General features: G+C 47.7%; 1 protein-coding gene across 2 annotated transcripts in view; it reads right to left on the reverse strand.

Annotated features, from left to right (window-relative positions):
• The window catches only part of Aagab (alpha and gamma adaptin binding protein), a 43,633-nt gene that overhangs the window by 18,114 nt on the left and 10,854 nt on the right, over positions 1-14,665 (reverse strand). For both annotated transcript variants that reach the window (XM_037207416.1, XM_028866992.2), the window contains exons 2-5: positions 10,700-10,890; positions 10,481-10,577; positions 10,130-10,219; positions 6,232-6,315 (exon numbers count right to left, since the gene is read on the reverse strand). In XM_037207416.1, the coding sequence (XP_037063311.1) occupies positions 6,232-6,315; positions 10,130-10,219; positions 10,481-10,577; positions 10,700-10,890 (462 nt within the window). The remainder of the gene's footprint in view (positions 1-6,231; positions 6,316-10,129; positions 10,220-10,480; positions 10,578-10,699; positions 10,891-14,665) is intronic.

Genomic DNA, 14,665 nt, shown 5'->3' on the forward strand with positions numbered 1-14,665 from the left:
ACAGACAAGCTCAGGGGCCCTGGGAGTCCTCTGCCCGTCCAGTGTAGTAGAGAGAGGCCCATCTGACCATTACTCAGTAACGGAGCTTACGTTAAGTGGCTCTCAAAACCCCTCAGAGGTGAGGGTAGCTCCTGATACAGATTCTTCTGCCCCTACTGGGCCTCCACTAAGAATCACTCAACTGAGGCATGCCTAAAATCACCTTTCTCTCACCTGAAGACTGTGGTGTATCTTCCTGGTTTCTCCTGGCCGTCACTATCACACAGCAGCCTCTTTCAGTCAGACCAGTGGGTCTCAACCTTTTTCATGCTGAGACCCTTCTTCATGCCGTGGTGACCCCAAACCATAAAAATTATTTTTGTTGCTACTTCATAACTGTAATTTTGCTACTGTTGTGAATCATAATGTAAATTTTTTGGAAATCGAGGTTTGCCAAAGGGGCCGTGACCCCCCAGGTTGAGAACCACTGAGTTAGATCATCTAACGCTATTCCAAGCCTTGGAGTAGCCCCTGGTTTTCTGTGAGTAGACACCAAAGTCACCTAGATGGTAACTTTGGGCCTCAGTCACCAAGATCTCCACCCTTCTCCCATTATCTCCCCCTGTAGTCACAGGGCGCACCCAGCTCTTCTTCAAATGCACTGGGTGCGCTCTCACCCTACTGCATGCCCGGTCAGGCTGCTCTTCCCCCAGTTTACCCACGAAGGGACCTAACTTGACCATCCTGTTTATACTGCAGTCTACCCCAAACCTCAATACCCCCCCCTTTCACTTCCCCACTACCTATCATAACTCACTAACCTCCTGTTGCCTACTGACTAATCCTGTTCCCCCACAGGAGCCTCAGAGGCGCAGACACTGACTGTTCAGTAGTGTATACCAAGCACAGAACCTGAACACAGTGTGTGTGTGCTCAGCAGATAATTCCTGAATGAACTTCAAATCAGAACCTGAACTCTAGACCAAGCAGAGCCTGGAGGCCAACAGAAGACGACTTCAGTGGCCATCTGTGCAGTCTGAACACTCTTATACAGACACAGGTGCCGAGGCGCACAGGTGACCTAGTGTTGTGCTAACTACACAAGACACAGGTTTGGAGGAGGACGGAGGGGAGTCCTCACTACCTTCCCCTTTTCCAAGGTGAACTGGTTCTGGCCCTGTCTCGTCTTTCTTCCTGCAGCTTTGCAAGTCAGGATTCAGGAATGTGAGAAAGCAGGTCCTTGCTGCAAAAGCAGAAGCTAAGGCAGCTTCCAGAATGCCCAATTCACTCTCCCCGATTACGCACTCTCTCACAAGTCAGAACTAGATGACCATTCTGTGCCAGCAGTTCTCACCATGGCCACATAACTGAGTCCCCGTGGCCCTTAATACTGCAGCTGCCACCTCCCCACCACTTCCCTCCTTCCTAGTAGAAATGGTCTGGATGCACCCCAGAAAACACAGGCTGCAAAGTCTCCCAACTGGAGCCAGCACTGGAGGCCACCGGTGAAGACCAACTTCATCCTATAGATCAAAAATATAGCCCAAAGTGGTTAAAAGCAAACCGCCTGCTCCTCTTTCCAAGGACCCTGAGTTTGGTTCTCAGAACCCAGGGCAGGCAGCTCACATGTAATTCCAACTCCAGGGGATCCAACGCCCTCTTCAGGACTCGGAAGGCATTGCAAATACATGCACCTCATCCCACATACACATAATCAAGACTGGAAACTGTCACCTGAGAAAACTGTCAGGAGAACAAGGAGACTGGAGGAACTTTCTTAATAAACATAATATGATTTAAATGCACAAAGTTCAAAGCATAAAGGGCTCTGGGAAGTCAAGCCTCACCTCAAACCAGTCAGAAAGTCTAGGAAGGCAATCTGCGTACTACTACTTACTAAGTTCCCAGGGTACTGCATATCCCAGCCTGGTAATGAGTGTGACATTTCTTGACCTCTGAGCCTAACTCACATTGGATACTGTGAAATTAAACAGGATAATGGACATCATCTATCTCACAGATACAAACATTAGTTGTATAGCTTCCTTTTATTAAGAGATAACATTCACATGGTAACATTCACATATCAAAGCCACCCTCTTTACAGAATAGAATTCAGTGCTTTTCGTATAATTACAAAACTGTGCAACCATCTTCATCAAATTTAAAACATTTTTTTTTCATGTTCTGATAAGGACATTCCATCTCCTTAGCAAATCTCCTCAGTCCCTGGGAACCGCTAGCCTATAGTCTGCCTCTATGGACTGAATTGTTCTGGACATCTCATCAAAGCACAGTAACACAGAAACTCTGGGCGCAGCAGTTGTGGGGGGGGGGCTTGCCCTGGTGCAGCTTGCACGGATCTTTTTAGAGCTGAGTAACAGTCCACTGTATGGACTTACCACTGTTTTCTGGGGTTGTTTCCACCTTTGGGCTATTACGAATAACACTGCTATGAGCATATTTAATGATGTTATGCACGGACGTATTTTCAGCTCTACTGAACACACCTAAGAGTACAATAACTTGGTCACATGGTAACTTTAAGCACAACTTTTTCATTATTGGTATTTTTGGTATTTCATTGTGTGCATATAATGTTTTTTGGTCCCCTTCATTCCTCTCCATTACCCTTCCTCAGCAGCTCGCACACTCACTGAGCCAATCTTCTTCCCGACAGGTCTCGCTCCTATTTTCATGGTTGAGTTCAGGTTTTTTGTTGATGTTTTGTGGCTTCTTTTGTGACTCACAGGGTTTAATTAGGGCTGCACGCATGAGAGGTTATTTACTGGGCAACTTTAACAGCAGTCACATCACAGAAGACAATGACTCTCCCTTCCCAGCAACCATTAACTGCCAATAGCTCCTAAGGTAGGCGGGGCTTCGTGAACCCCTCTCCCACCCACGATGGACCACGGATGGGCCTTTCCCCTATGCCTGACTCTGGATTTTCAGAAAGGCTACTGTGTGAGTGGATAGACAGCTTAGCCACTGCAGTGCCCGCAGTGCGGACAGAAGGCCGAGTGTGTCCCTCCACCCTGGGTGAAGGTGTGTGCTTGCAATCCCAGCACTGAGGAGGGAGAGACTGGTCAGGGTCTCGGGCTCACAGGCTAACAGGACAGCCTAGCCAGCAAGGCCCCCAGTTCCAGTGAGAGACTGTCTCAAAATTCCAGGTGAGTGGCTCCCAAGGAACAGCATCCAAGGTTGAGCCCGGTCTCCTCTACTTGCGGACCCTATCCCACACAACGCAGAGGAGAGGTGAGGGAAGCCTGGAGGCAGCAGCTGCTGTGGAAGATGGAACTTGCTGGCATTCCCGTCAGAAAGGCTCAAGGTTCTTGGGGCGGAGGTGGCAGGGTGCCCTGGGAGGATACTGTGGCCCACCACACAGTTACACAGAGCTCTGTCTCTTTAGGGACAGACTTGAGGCTCTGCAGGAATGTTTCTACTTCCTAAAACCAGCACCTCCACTTCCACATTGCACGCTTCTCCTAGGAGGAGACAGGCCATTTCCTTGATAATATAGACCGTGGTCCTCTTAATTTGGGGTTTTAGCTAAGCGCACATCAGTGTTCCAGGACTGTCAAGAAAACAAAAAACAAAACAAAAACAAAAAACGATACTTCAGGGCAAAGAGCCATGCAAACCCACACTGTGCCTCCTCGCTTCACACTTAGGAATACTGTTCCAGTGTGCACACAGAATGACACTGGAGATATTTTTGCTCAAAGAAACTGTCCTAGCTTGCTCTCCACTGCTGTGATAAATGCCTGCATCAAATCAACTCCGGAGAGGAAAGGGTTGATTTCAGCTTACAGTTGTAGCTGAGGGAAGTCAGGGCAGGAACTCAAGGCCCAAAATGATGCAGAGACCATGGAGGAACACTGTTTACTGGTTTGTTCTCCATGGCTTGCTCAGCCTGCTTTCTTATAGAACCTGGGACCACCTGCCCAGGGGTGGCCCCATCCACAGTTAGCTGGACCCTCCCACATCAACCACCAATCAAGAAATGCCCCACAGGCTTGCCCATGGGCCAAATGGAGGCACGTTCTCAACTGAGGACATGGGAATACCCTCTTCCCACAGGACCTAACTTGTGTCAAGCTGACAAAAAACAACCAGGACAGAAGCAAAATATGTTCAGCGCAGCTTGTGGATGTACATGTTCAGACCTCCCACGTACCTGAACCAGTCCCTGCTACAGAATGTTACAGAATTGGCATACACTATGCACCCTTCCTGTGGACCTTACCCTCCCTGTATTACCTGGGACAGCTAACACAGTGTAACTACTAAGGGGGTCCCTCTCATACTGTTGTTTAGGGAACAGTGACAGGAATACACACACACACACACACACACACACACACAGATGCGTTCCTTCCAACCACCTCCAATCTGTGGCTTGTTAACTCCAAGGACACGGAGGCCTAACTAGAGTGGGCGGCTACAAAGCTATAAATGTGAATTATAAGCCGTCATTTCTTTAATGTATGAAATGGGGGGTCAGAGTTTTCAAAAGATGATTAAAGCCAAAAAAGCTTCATTGAATTTCTAGCTATTTCAAGAAATTGATAACAGGCAGTACTGAACAGAACTTTATTCTAAATTGATCTAGTTTATGGACCATATCTTAAACGTGGTTTATACTGTACATAGTCTAAAGCAGTAGCTTGCTATGACCAACGCTCAACAGAGATGAAGGAAGGAAGGAATGTGTGAATGGACAGAAAGGACCCATCAGACATATCGGTCTCCCTAACAGGCAAGTAGGAAGGATGAAGGAGACAGGGAAAGAAAGGAGAGAGGAAATTACCTAACTGTCAAGAAGAGGCTTTGCCAAGCACATGGTAGATGAGAGGACAGGGTACCAATCATACTTAACACTCAGTGTCTACCAGGAGCTGGGATGAAGCACCCTGCCCTTTATCTCAGGAGAGACAGGCTAGACCTCCTGTAAGTATGGCTTTCCTCATTCTCTTCTGTAGTCTCACCTAACACTGCACACTTGAACTGCAGACCCCAAACCTCAAAGCTAAGTCCTAACCTCCAATGCAGCAAAATGTACACCTCTATTTGCAAACAGGGAAATTAAAATGGGTCATGTGACCATAGGATGGGCCCTAATTCAGTATTGCTGCTGGCCTTCTAAGGGGAGATTTGAACAAAGTCGTGGACAGAGAGAGAAACCATGGGAAGATTGAAAGTAACAGTGTCATACCAAGAACTGATGGAAACCAGGACCAAGGTCTGGGCAATCCTTCTCCAGTACCTTGGAGGGAGGTAGCCCTGACACCTCAAGGTAGGGCTTCTGACCTTTTTCTAAAACTGCGAGGCAATAAATTCCCATGGTTCTAAGCCATCTAGTCTGTGAGCTTGTTCCTAAAGGCTGAGCGAACTAATGCAGGATCCAAGAGCTGGTGCCGGCCAACTACAGACTACATGTCAGACCCAGCCTCCCATCTCCCAACAACCACCACCATCACATCACTCAGGGCCCAAAGCTCACCCTCAGGATGCCGCAACAGCTCAGGTTTCCCTGACCTCAGAGTCTACCTCCAGCACACCACCCGGATGTCACCCCCCAGAGATCCCACCTCCGGGTCTCACCACTTGCTACAGAAGAAAGGCCACTTCTCCCTGCCTACCATTTTGACATCCACAGGAGCTCACACTGCTAGGTGAGACTCTCCCAGGCTCTTCATGACACAAAACCCTTGTTCTTGGAGCCATGCCTCCTCCAGCGGAGCATTCTCCCCTTTCAATCTTGACCATCCCATGAAGAATGGTACGGGAACTCATGCTCTCCTGGAAGCTCTCTCTACATCAAGACTAATGCAGCAGCCATGTCTCTGATTCTGTGTTCATCACACCACCTTGCCTGTATACCTAGCATTTGAAAAGTACACACAAACTCCATTAACACAAAATGTCCAAAAAGAGCAAAGACAGAGAGTACTATAAAGAATCCCACAGTAGACTAGGAAGATCCTTAATGATGAAGATCTTATTTTAAAATTTTAGGTTGTTCTTAAAGTCAAAGACAATGTGAGGCATACTGTAATGTTCACATACTTGCTGAATTACCTATTCACATTAAACATTAAACATTCCCAGCTTGTTACTTCTGGCTCTTCCTTTAACTGAAAACTTGAGAATGGGAACAAAAATTTCATAGAATACTAATAGTTCCACATAGATCCACGTAATTTAAAATATGTCACAGGGTAAAAACGACAACATCCAGTTACTCACCATTCTTCATCACGACATTGGACCAGACATTGGCATTCAATGCTTGTACAATCCGCTTTACGCCTGTAGATTCAGGGAAGTCATCTACCAGGGAGAGAAACACACAGATCCATATGCATATCCAGATAAACCCACACATTCACATATATGCCTAGATGTCCCCAAAGCCACACTTACAAATAACTGGGTTTAGTCATCTTGTTTATTTGCTGTTGCTTCGTAATGTACTGGGTACCACACGCAGTAAATGAATAAAGCAACCCAGAGCTCAGAGCGCCTGATACAAACGGCCACGACAGAGAGAGCCATGGGATCAAGCGTTCTCTATCTCCTCCCCCATGGCATCCACTCACAATTTCCAGAAAATGCAAGCTCTCATGAAACCACCACAGGGTAGCATTGAAGACGCTAATCTTGGGGGTGGGGAGGCAGCTCAAAGGGTGAGACGCTCGCTGCTCCTGCGGAGTTTAATTCCCAGAACCCACGTCGGGTGGCTCAACCGCCTGGAACTTCAGCCCCTGGGCAGTGACAGGGCCTCCACATACACCTGCATGCACACTTTAACATAATAAATCCTTACAAAATAAACCAATCAATACCCCGTCTTGGCTGTCTACACAGGATGAGCTTCCAGGGGCTGGCAAGATGGCTTAGTGGGTAGAGCACTTGTGGCACAAGCCTGGTGACTGAGATTCATCTGTGGAGAAGGCCCTGTCTGTGGGCTATAAGCTAGCTCTCTGTGTAATGTGATGCTGTCTTCCACTGCAGACTAGTACCACCTGTTACCCATTAGCTCTTTTTCAATTTAATTAAAATTTTTTTTTACTTCATTTTACACACGAACCACAGATAATCACAGAAAGTGGTTAAGAGTCACAGCTTAGCCGGGACTGGCAGCAGCGCAGGGAGCCTGGACTCCCAGCTACTTGGAGGCCGAGGCAGGAAGTTCTCATGCTGGAGGCCAGCCTGAGCAACAGAAGCTCAAGTCCAGCTTGGCAACTTAGTGAAACTTCGTATCAAAAGAGTAAGTAGGAAGAAGGCTGGGAGATGTACTCAAACTCAGACGTTTACCTTAGGTTTGAAGCCAGACCCAGGCTCCTGCTCCAGTACATGACCAAGAAGGGCACGCAGCAACTGCTTTAGAGTTAGCGCCACCCTGTCTCTAGAACTTGGCGGCTCTACTTAAAACAGTATGGCCTTACTTTCCACCAGCAACTGGTACCCAGGCATCACTGTGTCCAGGAAGCACAGGTCCTTCAGACATGAGGAATGTAAGACTTCAGGTGGAAAGGAATGGAAGAAATAATTCACGCATGGTGGGTCAGAGAGAGAAGAGTTTGCAGAACCTATGTCTAGTGGTCTAGCCTGCTCTGGGTTAAATAGGATGAAGAGAGACTCAGGCATCAGAAGATCTGAACTTGAACCTGGGCTCTGTCAGTTACCAACCATTTACTATATGATCAAGGGAGTGGCAGGGACAGCAGCACTCTGAGGACCTCTCCTGGAGGCACGATGGTGGAGACTGGGGACTCACTGGTGTACTCTTCCTCTCTACTGGAAGGAAGCTGCTGCAGGCAGGAGCCATGCCTAACTGAGTTCATCACGCCCGCTGCAAATCTAAAGGACTGCATCTACCAACCCGGCAGGCAGCACTACGTGAGGATGAAACCGGAAATACCCAACAAAGATACGTTTATCCTGCTGCTGTCTGGATGAAGAGAAAAAGCCATGTTCCCTCTTTTATTTAGCCCAGGGATTCTTGAGCAGGGAGAAATGAGGAATATCTAGATAGAAATAGAGAGACAGACAGAAACACAGGATAGCTCGGGAGGGCCTGGGTCAAAACCCACCAGTCCCTTCTGTCTTTGCTAAAGGGCTGTTAAAGGAATGCCAAGGGGTGGAGCAAAGAGCTCCCCCAGCACAGCCAAGTGCAGACCATCCCAGACACCTGGTGACCATGCACATGGTCCAGCCATCCCCTAATGCAGCCCTGCTCAGACCTCACTAGGAAACCTTTGTGGGCTCTTACCACCTTGCTCTAAGAGACATGTCTCAGAAAAACCTGTTTTAAGATTTACTGAATTAGGGCTGCAAGATGGCGCTGCAGGCATTGGAGCTTGCTGTGAGCCCGATGACCTCAATTCCCACCCTTGGTCCACTGTCGAAAGAGAATCGGCTCCCAGAAAGTTAACCTCCAACCTCCATCATGTGTGCCGTGGGACGGACGCGCGCACACACACACACACACACACACACACTAATAAATACAAAGACAGGTACTGTTTGCAGAGCAACTCCCTGGTAGAAAGGAACAAATTTCACGACTATGACAGTCAAAGTTAACTCCAAGGACAATATGAAGAAAAGAAGGTCAGAAGTAAGAAATTACACATGTTCACATACACCAAGCTGGGCACAAGTTTTAGGGAACTTAAAAAAATATGGAAAGGAGTATTTCATTTGCCAACTTTCAGTATTCTTTATGATGTAAGAATGAAAACCAGCCAGGTGGCAGTGGCGCACGCCTTTAATCCGGCACTCGGGAGGCAGAGCCAGGCAGATCTCTGTGAGTTTGTGGCCAGCCTGGTCTATAGAGTGAGATCCAGGACAGGTACCAAAGCTACACAGAGAAACCCTGTCTCAAAAAAAAAAAAAAAAAAAAGAATGAAAAGCTGCTTCCCTATTTCGTCTCATCCTGACCTACCTAGCACTTTCATCCACACTGGCTTCCAGTCTGGAAGGTCTCCTGGGACAGCCTGCATCTTCTAAGGCCCCGCCCACCAGGTCGCTTCAAGTCCAGCTCCTTCTCTACTTCTTCCCCAGGAAGAGTCTGATACATTAAAGTTGGGGTGCCAGGTGCTCTCTGAACCACACACAGGAATATCCCCATCTCTGCAGCACCATGACACCACATTCCTTCTTGGTCTGGGGACATTCCATTCGGGAAACACAATTATTTGTGAATGTAGCTTATGGTCCACTTTTGGTACCAAGTTACAAGATTCTTGCAGGCCAAAATCTGCCTCAGCTGGGTCGAGTTCATACAGGTACACTTGGAAAGTGAGAGGATGAGAGGATTGGAGGGATAGCTCAGTGGTTAGGAGCACCGGCTACTCCTGCAGAGGGCCCAGGTTCAGTTCCCAGCACCCACTTCAGGTGCCTCACAAACATCTAGAAATGCAGTTCCAGGGGGTGGATGCCCTCTTCTGACCTTGGAGACACACTCACACACACACAAACCTAAATAAAAATTTAAAAATAATCCCCCCTACTCTCTGTGTCTCTTTCTGTCTGTCTCTGTCTCTGTCTGCTTTCCTTTCCTTTTCTTTCTTTTGTAACGGAAAGGTGGCTCAGCAGAGGACTGGAGTTTGATTCCTAGCATCTACATGGCGGCTCACAACCATCTGCAACTCCAGTTCCAAGGGATCTGATGCCCTCTTCTGGCTTCCCAAAGGCACCAGGCATGCATGTGGTTCACAGACATACACGTAGCCTAACATGCCAACACATAAAATAAGAAGTAAATCTTACCAAAAAGAGAGAGAAAGAAAAGAAACCGAAGGTCCAGACGGTTGTGGGAGCGGCAGAAGGCAAGCGATGCGCAGCTGCCCTGGGGGAGGGGAGTGGGAGGCTCTGAGCTTATTTTTGGCTTGGGTATCAATAGGTCTGGCATGCCTCCTGAGGTTTCTGGGAATTCAGCCTCAGCTTACTATGAATTCAAAAGAAGGATCATAAACTCCACAAACACAGGTCTCACTATCCTTGGCTGGCAGTGATTAAGGACCGAGAAATGGCAACGGTTTAAGCAGTTACCTCTTACTTTTATCTACCCTAGGCTGGAACAATCTCTTAGGCCACAACCCAAAGCCAGCCAGCTTCTCCAGACACCGGCACTCACCGTCCTCCTCAGGCAGCTCCTCGGGGTTGAGCTCCACCAGCTCGAAGCCGTGCTTGATGCACCACTCTTGAGCTTTCTGTCGGTTTATTCCTAGGACAACATGAAAGGGATCTAGTAAAACTACCGCAAGACACCACCAACCTCCACCACCCTTCAGGGCCTCCGCGTTTCCCCCGAACGTCATCGTCATTCTAAAGGCATCTAGAATTAAGCTACATAAATGTAAATGGCTCAGCCTCAAAGTAGGCTGGAAACGACATAAATCCTGTAGGATTTTCATGGTGTAACATGACAGCTGAAGACACGGATGTACGCTGTCTTCACCGAAGGGTACATGTCAGAGGCTCTTACCAGCTTCACACACTCTATCACAGACCAGGATCATCACCTCAGGTAACCACGCTTCTGCTAGGGGGAGCCATGAAGAGACACTGTCAAGACCCGATTTCTACAGGGGCAGAAACAAACAAACATGAAAGGACACACTGAGGAGCTCAGCGAACACAGAAGGAAAAGCAAGCCTGTGATGCCACCATGTGAGTGAAGGCTCCCCTGGAAACAAGAGCTCACCTGGGTGCTGTCAAAGTAAATGACGAGCGCCTGCACCGACTCCGCGATCTCGGCAGTGACCAGGAACTTGCTAGGCACCACGCACAGATTGACCTCCGCTGAATAGTACTTGTTATCAATGGTCCAGGGGTAAAACCGCACGGTGTCACCGCAAGTTGCTTCCACACCAGCATCTTCTGTTCCGAGGATATCTAAACAAGCAACACAGTATCACCACGAAGGCACAAGACCAATGCACCCTGGTCGATCTGTCTAGTGAGATAACCAGATGAACCTGGAGCCTCAGCTGCATCCCTTTATACAATGAGTCTGAAGAGCCCCGAATTTATTAGGAGATCTTTCTTATAATCATCATTAAAATCAATGGTGACACTTTATTTATTTTATTTTATTTTGCAGTTTTGGGGACTGAACCCAGGACCTTTCAGTACTTGTCAAGTACCACTGGGCTATATTATTTTTCAGAATACAAAATTGATTAGCTCTAGGTTGAACAGTAGCCAGGGGGAGGGGGAGCACTTTGATAAATACCCAGAAAAGAGCAAAGAGAAGAGAAAGACTGAGGGTATATTAATTTTGTTATGTAAGTCCTCCATGGGAAGTAGATGACTATAAAAATTCCTAACTGCTTTGCACTTACTGCACAAGGAGAGGATGAGCGGATTAAGGCTAAGCCATTAATAAAATAGAGCTGCGTATATTCCTTGGGCTAAATGCTTAGACATTAATTCAGTTAATGAAACAAAATAATAGATACTGATAAATGGCCCCAATTCTATTTATATCCACTCTTGTTCAGCCTTTGAAAACCACCCAAATCTTATTTGACAAGAGACACCTCTGGCAAATTTAAAAACATATCAAAGCAAATTAAATGTTTTTCATTATAAAAAAAAATCTTTCTGAATTGTATGTGCTGTGCAGGTAGGAAACCTTCACTGCAGAAGATGAGTCAATGATGGGCGAACACACAGAGCTGTGGTCACGGAGCCGTGGGAGCAGTCTGGTCCCGGCACCATACACCATTTAGAAATGGCAGAGGTGGCTGGCATTGTTCTCACCCGAGCGCCATCTCCCACATCATCCCACCTCCTTCACTTCCTTCCGAGGTGGAGGAGGAGTGTGGGCTATGTGCACAAGTATGTACAGCTGTGCAGACCTGTACGTGCACAGAGGCGAGAGGAGGGCATCAGGTGCCCAGCTCTGTCACGCTCCACCTTCTTCCCTTGAGACAGGGTCTCTCCTCAAACCCGGAGCCATGCCGGTGTTCAGGAAGCCTGTGATTCTCCAAGGGTTATATGTGCACCTGCACCCATGCTGGATGCCATTCCCCACATGGGACAACACTCAGCAGTGCGCACTGGGATTCGAACTCATCTACTTGCCCAGCAACTGCCTTACACACTGAGCCATCTCTCTAGCCCTTGTCTCACATTTTTGCCCAAATCAGAGTTATTACTCTTAAAGGAATGGATCTGTAACCATATCTGAAACTGATCCTCTACCTCTTTAAGAAACTGGCAATTGTGCTTCACTTATAATCCTTTATTTAGTGTTAATTCCATAGCAACCAGCTACAATGTTCCTCACAGTGCACTATGACAGCTCAGGTGGCCATGCAGCAAGAGGATAGATGAGCTATTAAAATCAAAGACTGTTTTCACATCAGTGACTCATTGAGCAAACAAACAAACCACAACTCCTAGGCCAAAGTCTACCTCACAGTCCAAGTCAGCCCTCCAAGCTGAGAGCAGCCATGTTTCTCAGAGCTTCGTCACCCAGCCAACATAATCCCATCATGTCAACAGCACACCTGGAGGAAGGCGACCCAAGCCAGGAGACACTGCAAACACAGACACAGGCTTTGAAAGGGTGGGAGGAGACAACATGAAATCGGTCCTCATTCTTGGCTAATTAACAATAATGAGCTGGCTGGTTTTTAAAGGAGAATACAAACATCAGTGCTGTTAGAGGCGAAGGAGAAACCTAAGGGACTCAGTCTCACGGCTTACCACCATCTCTTTAGTCCTGTACTTAAAAGCTGGAGTCTATTTGGGGTTATGCTTCTTCCAAACCAGTGTCTTCAATACAAAATACAATCAATTAAATTGCAAGTACAGGCTACCTGCAACCATGACCATCTGGATTGACTGAGGGGCTGCACACACTAAGGAGCACGGGATGGGACACTTTGGATGGGCAAACTGTATGCTGCAGACTGTATCTTAATAAAGCTTTTTAAGTAAATCAACGAAAACAAATGGGAGGGTAGTTCTTTCTCTTTTTGCTCTACTCAGATGGGAAGAGGACCAAAAAGCCAGGAAGATGACTTTTACTTTTCAGATGTTTTATAGCTGCCTGGGTTGTTTTATTCTTTGAGCTGACTCAGACAAGTGGAGATAGCCCAATCTACTTAGCAGCACTTACTTTGTTTTTAACATGTGATATCTAGTCAGACTGTCCAGTAAAGCTGGGCATGGACTTTGTTATCACATCTGCACCATTTAAGAAGGAGGGGAGGGGGGGGAGGGAGGGGGGGGAGGAGGAGGAGGAGGAGGAGGAGGAGGAGGAGGAGGAGGGGAAACTGCCTTATTCCAGTTCCCACTGTCAATATCAGGGTAGAAAAAAAGGAGACCACGTGTGGGAGCAGAGCCTAAAGCTGACACCAGATCAGCAGCATCTTCTCCGGCTTCCTCAAGATGCTGATGCTTGCGACCTGGGCACGAATCTACGCCATTCTGGAGTATAACCACAAGACACACACACCCTTGGACCTAAAGACCCACTGTCCCCTCTGGACCAAACAGAAACAGCAGAACAAGGGGACCATTCTGTGAAGCCATTTACAAACTGCTCATGGCATCTGAGTATTTGTGCCAAAGCTGCACCGTAGTCCTGAGGGTCTGCTTGTGTTTGTACGGCCCAAAGTACACTCCCTTCTTTGCCCTTCATTCTACCAAATGTGGATGCCCTCAACTCCACCAGGTACAAATAAATTCTCAGAGCAGCTTCACCCTCCAGCTCTTATCCACGCGGCCACCTGGTGGAGCTGTACCACGTAACTTTTTAAGAGACAAACGAGATAACTGGTTGCCAGGTCTGTTATTACACACTTGGATTCACGCCTTGAAATAGTCCATTTGTGGTGCCTTCACGTAAGAAGTTAACACGTCAATCCAGATCCAGCAGCAAATCCAACCCCCACTCAGTTATGTGGCAAGTGCAAACAGCCGTCCCTACTTGAGAACCTGCTCTTCAGCAGGCAGGGAATCTCCAGCCGCCTCAGCCTGTTACTTTCTCACTTAGGTAACTCATTTCCCCTACGGGCCGCACTGAAAGGAAAGATTAAAGAGATGTGGCAGAGGCTGTGTGCATGATGGCCAGTGGAGTGACCCAGCATCCCTGTCATCCTCTGGCTGGGCTTTGTGCCTCACCTAGGAGAGCACGCCAGTCTGGCAAGCAATCAAAGGAAAGAGGACGTAGTAAGGCCGTGCTTTAGCACTGGTGAGAGGTGAGCCTCTTTTTGGCAGATGAGGAAGCAGACTGAAGTTCAAGGGTCATTCTCCAAACATCACACATACCATTTACACATGCGCGTGCACACACACACACACCTGGCCCCTCTCAGCCCCGAACAACAAAACAAATACATTCCAACGATGACACAGTCCACCGTGCCAGGAGTTATCCGTGCCTCCTTCAGCGGTATAATGAGAATACTTAATACCAACAGACTTAATGGCCAAATCACATTTTCCATGACTGGAGGGACGTGACACTTGCCACTGCACATCAGGGCAATCCTTCCAGAAAGCAGTATTATTCTGAGAATGCAGTTTTCTTGATCTTCAGATCCTTCTGCCTCCACCTCCCTAGTGCTGGTTACAGGGTGGGGCGTGCATCTGGTTTATGAGGTGTTAGGGCTGGAACCCGGGCCCCACTGCAAGCTAGAGAAACACTTTACCA

This window comes from Peromyscus leucopus, chromosome 7 (genome assembly GCF_004664715.2).
Source record: "Peromyscus leucopus breed LL Stock chromosome 7, UCI_PerLeu_2.1, whole genome shotgun sequence".
Taxonomy (NCBI): domain Eukaryota; kingdom Metazoa; phylum Chordata; class Mammalia; order Rodentia; family Cricetidae; genus Peromyscus; species Peromyscus leucopus.